General features: G+C 56.8%; 1 protein-coding gene across 2 annotated transcripts; it reads right to left on the minus strand.

Moving 5' to 3' along the window:
- Positions 1 to 503: 503 nt before the first annotated feature.
- On the minus strand, positions 504 to 9,075 carry SPATA20 (spermatogenesis associated 20). 2 transcript variants are annotated; one of them, XM_004377930.1, is made up of 16 exons: positions 8,897 to 9,075; positions 7,715 to 7,894; positions 7,475 to 7,539; positions 7,150 to 7,304; positions 6,929 to 7,072; positions 6,633 to 6,834; positions 5,992 to 6,122; positions 5,786 to 5,890; positions 5,465 to 5,539; positions 5,158 to 5,367; positions 4,885 to 5,077; positions 4,445 to 4,613; positions 3,976 to 4,187; positions 2,265 to 2,464; positions 1,048 to 1,128; positions 504 to 862 (listed from the first exon to the last, which is right to left on the minus strand). In XM_004377930.1, exons 1-16 carry the CDS (start codon positions 8,971 to 8,973, stop codon positions 692 to 694), a joined length of 2,370 nt encoding a protein of 789 aa, XP_004377987.1. In that variant the 5' UTR covers positions 8,974 to 9,075; the 3' UTR covers positions 504 to 691. The 2 variants fall into 2 exon arrangements, with proteins under 2 accessions (XP_004377987.1, XP_004377988.1); XM_004377931.1 differs by lacking the exon at positions 8,897 to 9,075 and adding an exon at positions 8,023 to 8,099.
- Positions 9,076 to 13,521: the final 4,446 nt, after the last annotated feature.

The raw sequence follows: 13,521 nt of genomic DNA on the forward strand, positions 1-13,521 counted from the left end.
GGCCCTGGCTCCATCCTGGTGAAGCTGGGGGTTAGGTGGATACCCCAAAAGAAATGTCTTAGTCTTGATAATAGCAGCTCCCATAATGCACAAGGGCATAAGCAAATGCTGCCATTCCATGAAAAATGAAAGCTTACATAAAGCAGTCCTGTCTCTCTCCCCCTTCTCCAGAGGGGAGAATGGGGAAGGGGGGACAGCCTCCTTTCCCAGCCTCCCACTGAGGGTGAGAACTGGTCTTTCCTCGTCCTGGGCCGGTCCCCACTCCCATCCCCATCCTGGCCTTGGCCTGTTCTTGGTGTTGGTCCCTGACCTCGGTTTCGTTCAGGTTGCAGTGACCATGGGTGGGGGGAGGGTCAGCCTGGTGACTCTGGAAGGCAAAGGAGAAAAGGAGAGGACAGAGGGGTCTGCTGGGGGCTCCCAGAGAAAGGGGCCCTCGGCTGCTGGCGCCCAGGTGAGAACCCAGGCCCCTCCCTTACAAGCAAGGCCGAGCCCTGAGGTCACTGCGGGACACTGTTAGGTTTATTCTAGGGTGTGTGGATGCCCACGGCGGGGGGGCAGCAAGGGTGGCCAAGGTCACCTGGTGGCAAGATGCCCAGGGATGGCCGCAGGTTGTGCAAGGCCCTGCAGAGCCCGAGTCTCCAGTCAGTTGGGAAGCGCCGCCTTCCACCTCGGCCCAAGGGGGTAGGGACAGTCACTGGAGCAGCAGTTTTCGTAGTTCGCAGGGCTCAGTGACGGGCAGCGAGCAGGCCTGGTTCTCACACACGTATGCGGTGGCCTGGTCCTCCAGCCGTCGCAGGGTGCTCAGGAAGGGCAGTTGGCGGGACAGGAAGCTCGAAGGGTTCCCATCGGCCAGGATCAGCACCTGGGGCAGCGGCAGAGCAGAAAGGGTCACAGAGGTGGGTGTGCAGGAACCCCCGGTGGGGTCCACTGCTGGGTTATCTCTCCCCAAGCCTTTGGAGGGACTGGAAAAGGAAATGTGGGGAGCTGGGGAGGGAGGAGGCCAGCACAGGGGGAGCAGAGGGTGGGGAGGGCTCGGGGGACATGCACCTTGTTAGGGATGTAGACAGAGTGGACACACTGCACCAGAGCCTTGGTGTCCTTGGCCTGGGGGTCTCCACAGATCACAATCTGGCCAGAACAAGAGGTTATTCCACATCTGGGGTTAGGCCCCAGGCCTGCCAGGGCTCCCCCATCCTCCCTCCACCCCACCCTCTATTCCTAAGGATCTTCCTTTCAGCTTCTACCCTTTCTCCACCGGGAAAGATGCCTCTAAATGGGGTCCCCAAAGCCTAGATTAGAGAGGTCAGAGTTCAAGGAAGGAGGGCTAAGGAGAGCTGGGAATGGGGACTCATCTCAGTGTCCCCCAGCCCAGCTGCAGTAAAGCTCCACCAGATTCAATGCTTGGCAAGTGGGAACACACACACACACACACACACACACACACACACGGATACACAGAGTGGCGACGTCATACGTAGTAGTAGAGCTACAAACACACCCAGGAGACCTGAAGCACCGGCAAAGACACAAACACAGAGACCCCTACACACGGAGCCACACAGAGCAGTCACACAGAGATGCCCACAGAGAGGCAGGCACCACACATGCACACACCACACACACAGGGACAGAGAGGCAGAGAGACACAGGCAAACACACAAATCTAGCCAGACAAACCTGAAGACACACACACAAGAGGCAAATGCTCAACAAGCACACACCCGGAAAGGCAGGCACAGAGACACACCCGTGGGTCACACACATCCACACACAGCAACACCCCACAGAGGGACATGCACGCAGATCCCGACACACAGCCTGCAGACCCCGGGACACTGATACACAGAGACACACACAACACATACACACACAGCAAAGCCCTGATACACTCTCAGCCACCAGGGCAAATTTATATGTTTAGCCCCTGCCTCCTGCCACCACACTCTGAGAGCCCAGTGACAGGCAGGTACCTGGCTGTGCCAGAGGCAAGTCTCCCCAGACACACAGACTCACACAGGCCCCTCCACCTGCAGAGCAGCCCTTACAGACATTCCCACGGAGCCTGCCTCAGACACACGTGCACACACACTGGCAGCTGACCACACACCTACAGACACAGAGACCTGCACACAGTTACTCACACCTGAGCTCTGGGGTAGGGGGCAGCCCCAGGGGCCTCCACCCCTTCCCCCATCCCCCAATGCAGCCCCAACTCCCCTCTCACCCAGGGTCCCAACCCACATGCCCTCACACACACACTCCACCTGCTTGAGGGTCTGCTGGTGGGCTGAGAGGGCACGGACCATCTCAGGCAGCGCCACTGGCACGCGGCGCATGCGCTCAGAGAAGGCAGTCAGCAGGCACACACACTTGTCCATCCAGTCCTTGTGGCCCGTGAAGCCGTGCAGCCGGAGCAGGTTGTGGGCTGATACAGAGTTAGCGCTGGGCTCTGCACCATCCTGGTCTGCAGGGTAGGGCCGGGGGAGTGAGAGTAGCAGCCACCAGGTCCCAGGACCCTGCCCCACGACTGTGGCCAGAGCCACTGGGGGATGGGTTGGGGTTCTAGAAGATCCCTGGCCACCCTGTTCCTCCCCCAGGCCTGAGAGTTGAACACCAGCCCCACCTCTTACTGATACTTCTTTCTCTCACAGGCACCCTCAATTCCACTCATCCTGGGCTGAACTGTTGGTTCCCCAGTCTTCCCCATCCCACTGCTGACACCTCGAGCCAACCAGCCCGCTGTTCGAGCCAGAATGGGCCTCACCCTTGCTCCTCCCTCTCTCTCCCTCCACTTCTAATCCACCTACAAATCCTGTCGGGTCTGCCGTTAAGATAGATCCAAAGCCGGCCGCTTCTCCCATCTCTTACTTCTACCCTGGTCAGTTCGCCAACACTTGCCTGGACTGGGTGCCAGTAACAGCGTCCTCACTGGTCTCCCCATGTTCCCTGCCCCCATCCCTTCTCCACCAGCAGTCAGAGTGACAGAGTGACCTTCAATCTAAATCAGATCGGGTCGCAACCCACTTAAAACCTTTTAGAGCCTTCGATTCCTTGCATGGCCCATGAGGCCCTGCCCACCTTGATGCCCCCCTCTCCTGCACTGTCCACACCCCTCTGTCCTCCAGGGCACAGGATCTTTGCCCCTCAGGCCTCTCACAGGCTGTCTCCTCTGCCTGGACTCTCCCTGATGCCTCCAGGACCATGTGGCTCTGTCTTGCCCTTCAGGCCTCAGGTTACATGACACCTGTCATAGGCATTCTTTGACCTCCCCCCATCTGAGTTGGCCCCTCTGATGTTTCTCTCGAGGCCCTTTCCTTCAGGCAGCTAATATTTATTGTGCCAGGCCTGCGCTAGACCCTGGGGACATAGCAGTGGACAGAAAGTGCTGCTCCCCAGGAGCTTATGTTGGAGTATGGGGAGAGGGACCATTAGCAACAGCCAAGTAAAGACACTCTGGGTGACAGTAGGTGCTACTGAGGAAAGTAAGAGGGCAGGGGACCCAGCTAGAGGGCTCGTACATCTCTGTGGTGCTCACTACGTTTTAACTGCACATTTTATGTGCGTTTTTGCATAGTGCATTACTGTTTATTAGCTGTCTCCTCTATGACACCATTAGCTTCACGAGGGCATGGACCACATAAGTCTTGCTCAGCAACACATGAATCCATGCCAGTAGTGTGCTAAGTGTAAGCATGCACTAGATCAATTAATCTTTCCATCAGCCCTGGAAGGTAGTACCAATGTTAGCTGCACTTGGCATATTAAGATAGAGAGGCTCAGAGACATGACGAGACCAGCCCCCAAGTCACCCAGCTAATAAGTGGTGGAGATGGGATGTGAACCCAGGACAGCCCAGCCCAGCCCTGCCCACGCCAGCTCTTCAGCCCCACACTGCACTTAAGGCCCCACGGAAAACCGAGCCCCAGCTAGTTTCAGGACCCCAGGCCAACCTTCCACCCTGGCCCCACAACTGACCATCCTTCAGGCGCAGGGGCAGGCCAGCCCCCAGCTCGGCCTCACTGCAGAAGTAGCCGCCACCCCGGGAGTCCCAGAAGAGCCTGTCCTGTGTGTCCTGCAGTCGCAGAGCCCACTCGAGCCACGCACTCTCCTGGGAGGCCTCGTACAGGTCCAGCAGGCCCCGTACCACGAAGGCATAGTCCTCCAGGAAGCCCCAGCAGGGTGGGTTGCTGTTGGGAGAGGCATTGGGGGAGGCTGGGGACGGGCCCAGGGGAGACAGGGGCTTTCACAGAGGGGGCCTTTTTCATGCATTATTTCACTTAACCAGCAAAATCTACTTCTCAGCCCATTAGCAAACAGACCCAGGGAAGTTAAGAGCTCACAGCACGGTGAATAGATGGCAAAGGCAGGATTAGAGGCTACTCAGAGTGGAGGACAGCGACAGAGGCAGGTGCAGGGAGCATAGGGAGACAAGCCGGTCCCTCACCTGTGCTCCACTGTCCCCCCAGAGCCCGCGTAGCAGGTCCGCATCAGGCGGCCACTGGCCACGTCAAACATGTGCCGCTTCAAGAACTTGGCACCATTGACGGCGCAGTTGATAAGCCTGTCCGTGCCCAGGACAGCCCCGGTTACGGCGTAGCCAGACACCATCAGCCCTGGAGGGAGGAGAGACCGGTGGTTGTGGGAAGCTGGCTGGGGCCCCCAGGTATATCCATCCCAACCCCCTCCCAGGCCCTGCTACTCATGAGCTGTGTGACCTTGGGTGGGTTACTGAAACCTTCTAAACCTCAGTTTGGTTATCTGTAAATTGGGGATAATACACCTAATAAAGGATGAACTACCATTTGGCAGGTGCCTGACATACAAAAGGGGCTTGTGAAGGGTAATTCTACAAACAGGATCAGGCCTCAGACACGGCCACCCCACCGTTCCAGGCAGCCAACATCTTGGAGTCCAGGTGCGGCTTTGGCCGATGTTTCCGCGCCTGGAAGAGCTTCTCCAGCCCCAAATTGAGCAAGGTCCGTACAGCCTCCACATCCAAGCCGAAGCGGGCAGCGGTCAGCTCCAGCGAGTACCGGATGTTCAGCACGTTCTGGCCCTGCAGCTCCCCCTTGGGGTCCTGGAGAAAACAGCCCTTGTCTTAGGGAGTCCACATGCCTGTCCGGCTCCAGGGCCCCTCCTGTTCCCAGAAGCCCTCACCTGGTTGAGGCTGATATTGCCCGCCTCTGTGAGCCCATAGTGCTTCACGAGGAGCTGGCCCGAGGTCAGCGGCTCGCTGGCGTCCAGCACGGGCTCGGGGAGGAGCTGCAGGATCTCTTTGACTGTCCACACATAGAAGGCGCCCTCTTTGGGCCGCATGCCCCGCTCTGGGGGTGAGTCCGCGTCCTCTGCACTGTAGAATCCTCCAGACTATGGGGAGGGGAGAGTTGGCTGGCCCCAGTCCTAAGGGGAATGGAGGCCCTGACCCCTCCCATAGCCAGGCCCCCTGCCTCTGGAGGACACACACCCGGTGGCTCAGGCTCCTGGACACATACTGCAGGATGCCTTTGGCAACGTCAGAGTAGAATTCATCGCCAGAAATCTGAGGGAGAAAAGGAGGAGAGTGTAAACAGAGGTCATTGGGGAGGCCTAGGAACATGGGGGTGTCCAGCATTCTCCCAGGAAGGTGAGGAAAGGAAGCGTGGATAGGGGACATATGGGAGGGAATTAGGAGTTGTGGTTAAAGGGAAGCCACAAGTCACCAGAAAGGCTTGGGGAGGGATAGCCGGGATTAGGTGGACAAGCTGAGGTATGGGTGACTTTGCTCTGGGCTGGGGTATGGAGTCACCTGGAAGGCCTGCGAATAGGCCACCGCGAGCTGTGCCTGGTCATAGAGCATCTTCTCAAAGTGCGGGACGAGCCACTGGCGGTCCGTGGAGTAGCGGTGAAAGCCCTGGGCCAGGTGGGACAGAGCTGAAGACTGATCCCAGCTTCTGGCCCCATCCCGGTACCTCCTAATGCTGCCCCCTCCAGGGAATGCCCGGCCCCTCTCACCTGCCCCACGTGGTCCCGGATGCCCCCGTTGGCCATCATTTTCAGGGTATGCAAAGCCATCTGCTGGGCCCGAGAGCCATCCTGGGTTAGTCGATGGCTGAGCCAGTAGGAGAACAGGAAGCTCAGGATCACTGTGGGGCACCAAGAGCACACAGATGAGAGAATGGGGGGCGGGGAGTGAAGTCTGGGTAGTCAGGACGTCTTTGGCCAGGCTGGGGTTAGAAGTGCTCTGGACAGGCTGGGGGTCGGGAGGTAAGTGGTTAACCCAGAGGACAGAAGGTCACTGCCCAAACCAGATGTCAAAATAGCATTGGCCAACAAGAGGTCAGAAAGACACAGGTCAGACCAGAGCCCAGGAAATCATAAGCCAGGCCACGGTCACAGGGTCACTGACTAGACCTAGAGCCAGAGGTCATTATCCAGGTCAGGGTAAAACGGATGCTGTTGAGACCAGAAGTCAGGTCTTCACCAGATAGCTAGGGGACCAGAAGGCCACCGACAGGCTAGGGGTAAGGAGGTGACTGTCCAGTCAGGAGGAAGAAAGTTGACAACCAAGCCAGGGGTCAGAAGCTCATTGATCAGGACAGGAATCAGAAGGTAATTAGCCAGGCCAGAGTTAGGGCAGGGAGTGGGGCACTGACCCGGCGTGGGGAACTTGGGGGCCTCAGCGAAGCCACCGTACTCCTCATCATAGCCCTCGTCCAGCTGCTGGAAGCAGCGACTGTTCATGATGGCAGCAGAGGGCGGCAGCTGGCGGTCGCCCATGCTGATCTCCGACCGGGCCAGCAGGGCTGTCGTGACACGCTGGCTGTTTTCTAGCAGAGTGTTCTTGTTCTGCTTCCACTGCAGGAGGTGGGGCAGACCTGGGTGTCAGCATGGGGTACAGGCCCCTTGTTCACTCAACCCTGGCCCCCCATCCCCTGCCGTGCACACCCACCTGCTCCCGTATTCGCAGCAACACCGTGCGGAAGCCAACGCGGGTCAAGCCATCCTCAGGAGGGAAATACGTGCCCCCCACAAAGGGCTGGAGGTTGGGAGTCAGCCACACACTCATAGGCCAACCCCCACCACTGCTGGTGGCCTGGTGGAGAGAGGGCGAGGGTGAGCATCCCCAGCATTCGTGCAACAGCCCCCCAACTCCCATGGGAAGATGCTCACCTGCACGAAGGTCATGTACACTTTGTCCACATCCGGCCGCTCCTCCCTGTCCACCTTCACGCTGACAAAGTCCTCACTGAGCAAGCGGCCAATCTCCTCATTCTGGAAGGACTCCTCCTCCATCATGTGGCACCAGTGGCAGGTGGAGTACCCCACTGGAACAGGGCCGGGGAAGGGGGTCAGGGAAGCAGTGATGGATCAGCAGGGGGTCAGCCAAGGAGACTTAAAAGGCCCTGATCTCTAGTTTCCTGGGAGCCCCCCAGGCCCAGAGGACCCTTCCCCATTCACCATCCCTCCCCCATCCCAGAGAAGGTGTGTGCATTACCTGAGAGGAAAATTGGCTTGTTTTCTTTCCTGGCCTTGTCGAAGGCTTCCTGTCCCCAGGGATACCTAGGTCCAGCAGGGTGGGGCATCAGTCACTAGCCCAGGGAGTCTAGGAGGGGGCTGAGACCCCAGCTGCTTCGAGGTGGGGGACATCAAACTGGGAGAGGTACAGTCGGAATCAACTCAATGGCAACAGCTTTGGATTTTTTTTGGTTTTTTTTTTTTTTTTGGTTTTACTCACCAGTCCACAGGGTTGTAGGCATGTTGCAGCAGGTACGGTGACTTCTCGTTGATGAGGCGGTTGGGGGCTCTCTGTGGTGCAGATGGGGGGCAGCTGGGCCGGCTGCCCTTCCCTCCAGCAGGCATGGGCACAGAACTAGCGACCGTCGCACTTCGGTCCTTGTCCCGGGAGGAGCTACCCCTGGCATACACAGATGGGACAAGCAGGTGAGACGCCCCCACTCACCTCCTCCTAGGCCTACCCCAGAGCCCCACTCCACCTCACCCAGCCTTCCGGCAACCCTTCCCAGAACCCTGATCCTAACCCACCTTTCTGAACCACGGGGGAGACCGTGGCCTTTGTGCTCCCCCTTGTGTTTTTGGGGTGGTGAGGAGAGGTGGCTCATTGGGGGCTCCTTGCCAGGTTAGTCTCCCCCCAACCTCTCACACCTGGTGGTGGGAAGGATGATGACTGTGAGGTCAGGGCGGGTCATAATGGACAGAATGGTCCTTGGGGGCTCTGTTCCCTCCCCCTACCGGGGCCCCTCCCCAGGGCAGCTGGGATGGAGGTGGTCCTCTAGTATTCCTGGTGCGTAATCTGACCAGGAAGCTTCCCCCTGCTGGTGGCTGGACACTCCAAGAAAGGTTGGGTCTGGGACTGGACTAGGTGAGGAGCAATCAGAGGAACATGGACAAGGGGACTCCCTCATTTAACATCCATCACTGGGCACTTGTGTGAGCCAGGTCCTGTGCCAGATCCCCAGGACACAGAGAATCAGACACGGCCCTGATCTCAGGAACCAGCCTGGGAGGGTGGCTCTGTGGAGCAGACCTAAATAATGACAGGTCGTGCAGCAATAGGACTGTGACAGGACCAGCCCGGACTGCTGTTAGAGAAGGGCCCTGGGCCCAGCCTTGGGGTTGGGAAGGCTTCCTGGAGGCGGTGTCGGAATGAAGTCCCTGAGAAGCCTGCCCTGCGGCCTGAGGAGAGGGGAAGGGAGAGAAAGGGGGAGGGATAGAGAGAGAGGGAGGGAAGAGAACGTCACAGCCCGGGCGCGTTGCAGGAGCGGATCGGGGCGCGGTTGGGGGTGGACTGAGCATGCAGGGGTGGTCGGGGCAGGCACTAGGGACAGGGCCAGGACGACTGGCCGCTGGGTTCCGCAAGCGCAGGGCGCGCCGCAGCGGCCCACTCGCCTGCCCGTACCTGCGGCTCGCGGCGAGGCCCGACTGGGCGCGGGGCAGCAGGAGGCCGCGGCGCAGACAGGCTCGCACGCCCAGCATGGCTGTTCGGCTCTGTGGGCCAGCAGCCGCGGACGGGAAAGAGGGAGTGAGGCTGCGAGAGGCGGGCCCTGGCACCGACCGTGCCGCGGGCGGGTCTTCACCGGGACTCTGGGCCGGGTGGCTGGTCTCCGAGCGCCTCCCGATGGCTGCGGTCGGGGTTGCAGGCTGGACTGTCGGGGCTTGAGAGGATCCGGATCTGTGCACAAAATTAGGCTGGGCACTGCTGGACATAAACCCGTGTCTGCGGGAGAATGACCCTCAGTGAGGGAAACATGGAGGGCTATGAGGATTCTGGGGCGTGGAATATGAGAGCCTAACTCGTCTTCTCTAACCCTTGCCCATTTTCAGAGGCGAAATGAGGCTCCAGCCGGCTGGCCCAGGCCCAACCATCTAGCGAGCTTTGCCTTTGCTCAGCCTCCCCATTTCAAAGTCCTGCCCACTCCAGGACGCACTTCTGAATAATAATGATGAGCAAACATTTAGCTTCTCCTGTATACTTTACTGGAGGGCCTTGGGTGGCACAAACCATTTGAGCTGGACTACTAACCTAAAAGTTGGCGGTTCAAATCCACCCAGCGGTGTGCAAAAGGCCTGGCCATCCACTTCAGTAAAGATTACAGCCAAGAAAACCGTATGGAGCAGTTCTGCTTTGTAACACATGGGGTCGAATCACCTCCACAGCAACGGGTTGTTTTGTTTGTACACTTTACACACTTGTCTCATTTGCTACATTCAGCCAATATTTATTGAGTGCCTGCCAGACACTTTTCTAGGCACTGGGTATACAATGGTGGGCAAAGAGAGACAAGGCTTCTGCCTTCATATTGCTTACAGTCTGGTGAGGGAGGCAGAAGCTCATCTAACAGTCATACAGATAAATGTACAACCACCCACTCTGAGAAGTGTCATGAGTAAGTATAACAAGGGGCCTGATCTGGTGGGAGTAACAAACGGGGAAGGCCTCCCTGAAGAAATCACATGTAAGTAGCCATAGAAGAATGGAAGGAGGCAACTTAGAGAGGGGTGGCTGAGGAAGTGCTGGGGAAGCAGAAGAAACAGCATGTGCAAAGGCCCTGTGGCGTGGCAGTGAGTCTAGGCTGAAGAACTGCAGAAGGCTGGCATGGCTGGAGGACAGGAAGCAAAGGAAGAGAGGTAGTAGATAAGGTTAGGAGATTTGGGAGGAGGACAGGGGCTGGGCCTTGGAAGGACTTGTGAACTGTAGGAAGGAGGTTTGGTTCTTGATGAGAGCAGAAGGAAGCTGTTGAAGAGCTTTAGGCAGAGGAGTGACTGAGTTGATCTGCATTTTGGAACAATCCTTCTGGCTGCCCGGTGGAGAAAGGTTTGGAAAGGGGCAAGAGAGGAAGCAGGAGTAGTTAGGAAGCCATAGCAGGACCCAGGGAAGATAGTGAAGGCCTGCACCAGGGTGGTGGAAGTGGAGATAGAAGAGGAAGGACTAGAGGTCCATTGAGGAGGAAAAACCGTCAGTATTGGGGGTGAGAGAAAGGGAAGTGTCAAGGATGATTTTCAGGGTGGGGCTTGTAGGACAGGGTGGTGGGGCCATTTACTGAGGAGAAGGTACAGGGAGAGGCCCAGATAGGGAGTTCGCAAAGTCAGTTTTGGACACAGAGTTTGAAGTGCCTTAGAGACATACACATGGAGATGACAAGGCTTTGGAGCACAGAGGGGAAGTTGGTGGGAGAGAGAAATCAGGGTTTTCATTGTGGAGATGGTATGGGCTTGGGTGAGATTGTCCAGGAAGATAGTGAGAAGAGGGCTCAGGCTCAGACTCAGGCTTGAGGAACTCAAGAGTGAACCTGCAAAGGACACAGAGAGGGAATGGCCAGAGTGATAACAGGACAACTGGGAGAGGATGGTGGCCCAGAGGTAGAGAGAAGTTTTGTCCACATAGTCAAAGACTCCTGAGAAGCCAGCTAAGATAGGACAGAAAAAGGTCCACTAGCTTTAGCAACATGGCAGCCATTGATGGATTTGGTGAATGTTGTCTCAGTGAGGTCAGGGTGAGAACAGAGCTGGATTGGAGTGGACTGAGGAGTGAGGGGAAGAAAAGGGGAAATATGTGAAGTGGGTGCTTGATGTGAGGGGGAAGGATGAAAAGATAGATAAAGGTAATTAAGATAAATACTGATGGGAAGGATTCCATTAAAAGAATTGGAATAAAGATATTAGGGAGAGATCATTGATACTGTGCAGTTCCTGAGAGTGTGGTGGGAGTCAGGGTGGAGGAGTCAGCAGCCAGAGGCCCTGGCAGGTGCTTCCAAGGAGTCCACTCCAGCTGAAAAGAATGATATTAAGATCAGAGAACAGGAAGCCTACTTGAATGTGGAGGAATCTGGGGTGATGACCAAGCCCCAAAGTGTGGATCATGAGCGAGGGTAGCTGAGGTCAAGGAGAGGCGAGGTTATCCTCTGGGATAGTGGAGTCACATGGGATTGAGGCAAGACCTGGGTGAGAAGACTGATCCAGGATCGAAGCATCCCAAGAATGAGGTGGAGTAGCAGCCCCAGGGGTGGAGAAGGCAGGAGAGCCCAGTGGGACTGGCCTCCAAGGGGGAGGGATTTTTACAAGAGGAAGATGGTCTTGAAGTAGCTGTGGGAGCAAGGCTACCAATCTCTTCTCTGTGGGAGACAAAACAGCACCCCGTGGGAGGTCCTTGGGGAAGCAGTGTCCTCTGGAGAGCCAGTTTAGAAGAGGAGAGCCCAGGTCAGGAGAAGCAAAGGGCTGGGTCAGAGACCAAGAAGGACGGAGCCCTAGGATTGGGGTGTGGCAGAGGACAGAAGAGGGCTGGACTCTGGGCACTTCCCGACAAAACCAGGAATGTGGGGCATGGCAGGTTCGTTCCACCTGGTCAGTCTTCGAAGAGGGTTGGCCCAGGGCCAAAAGGACACTGGCCTGGGAGGACTCGCATAACAACCTTATAAGGAAGGAAGCTGTTCCCATTGACAAGGAAAAGGAGGCACAGACACCGAGGGGTTAAGTAATTTACTCAAGGTCAGAAAGTATAACCACTTATTACTAAGTAGTTATTAAGCTCAAAACATGAGGCAGAGTTTTGAACACTGTTGGTCTGACTCCTAAGTAGGTGTAACAGTCACGGTAGGACACCCTCTCTCAAACACCAAAGAAGCTCCTTCCCCAACTTCATCTCAAGCAGAAGAGCCACTTTGTATCCTAAAGGTCTCGGTCCCCCCACCCTGACTTTGGTGTCTCTGTACTATGGAAAGTCCATTTGTCCGAATCATTCCAGAAGAGGGTAGGGGCTGATAGCATGTTGTCTGTGGGACCACCTCCTGAACACTGAGGACACATCAGTGTCCAGTGGTCGGGGAGCACTGAGTAGAGAAGGAGTGACCATAGTGGCCCTCAGGACAAGGAGCCAGGCCCTGCCCCCACCCTTGGGTCCCAGGCCCCACAGAAGCCCCAGGAGGGGTCAGACTCCCTCAGGATGGCTGAGATTGAGTTTCTTGCCAGCCCTGGTGAACGGATTTAAGGTGACTCAGTAAAACAGTCGACAACCACCCCCCTCCAGCACCTGGTTGGTGCTGCTGCTGCTGTGTCACATGCCCCTGGCTTGTCTGCCCAGCTGCTCTGGGAGCTCCCAGAGGGTGTGAGTTTAGCAGTTCTTGGATCCCTCCCAGGCCAGCCCAGCACTTTGTCCCCAGCAGTCAGTCAATATGTGCTGAATTAATTCTGGGGCCCAGCCTAGGAGCTCTGGGCTGTGGAGCCAGACTGTCTGACCTTGAATCCCAGCCTCACTCTGCTAGCTTTGTGACTTTGCGCATACCATTTAACCTCTCTGGGCCTAGGCTTCCTTATCTGTAAAATGGTAGCAGGGCCGGCTCCCTGGGTGAGAGACTTGGACAGTTGCACAGGCTCCAGGCTTGGGAGGACCCTGCGCTTGGTTTCATGTTCGGCAGACACCATCTTGAAATTCGTACTCATTTTTGAACAAGGAGCCCTGCATTTTCACTTTGCACTGGGCCCCACAAATTATGTTAACTATGTAGCCAGTCTCGAGCGGGAATAACAGAGTATATACCCTAGAGGGCTGTTGCAAGGATTAAATGAAATAATCTGCCTACAGTGTTTAGCACATAACCAATGCGCAGTAAGTGCTGGCGATGCTTCCTTGCTGTTAAATTATCCCGGGAGCCCGTCTGTGATAAATGAATGAAATGACCGAATGAATGAAGGTCTGGAGAATATATGGAAGAGAAAATGCCCAGCTTGGGGGGGGGGGGGAGAGGGGTTGAGAGGGGCTGTAAGGGAAGTGGGAACATTTTTGCGCCCATATTGCTAAGTAGCTGTTTCCACGGCAGCCGGGGATGGCGCAGTGGTCCAGACGCAGCCGCCACGCCCCACGAAAAGTCCACTTTGTGAGAGCTGAGGACGTCGGTTCCAGTCTTTATTACAAGGGCGTGGTCTCGGCTCCCAGGAAGTCGCCAGGCTGTAGCTTCAGGAGCTGCAAGGGGTCTGTCGAAGCTTCGATGAGTGTTGAACGAGCACAATCGCGGCATCCGGTCGAGCTGC

The sequence above is a fragment of the Trichechus manatus genome, unplaced genomic scaffold, assembly GCF_000243295.1.
Source record: "Trichechus manatus latirostris isolate Lorelei unplaced genomic scaffold, TriManLat1.0 scaffold00054, whole genome shotgun sequence".
Taxonomy (NCBI): domain Eukaryota; kingdom Metazoa; phylum Chordata; class Mammalia; order Sirenia; family Trichechidae; genus Trichechus; species Trichechus manatus.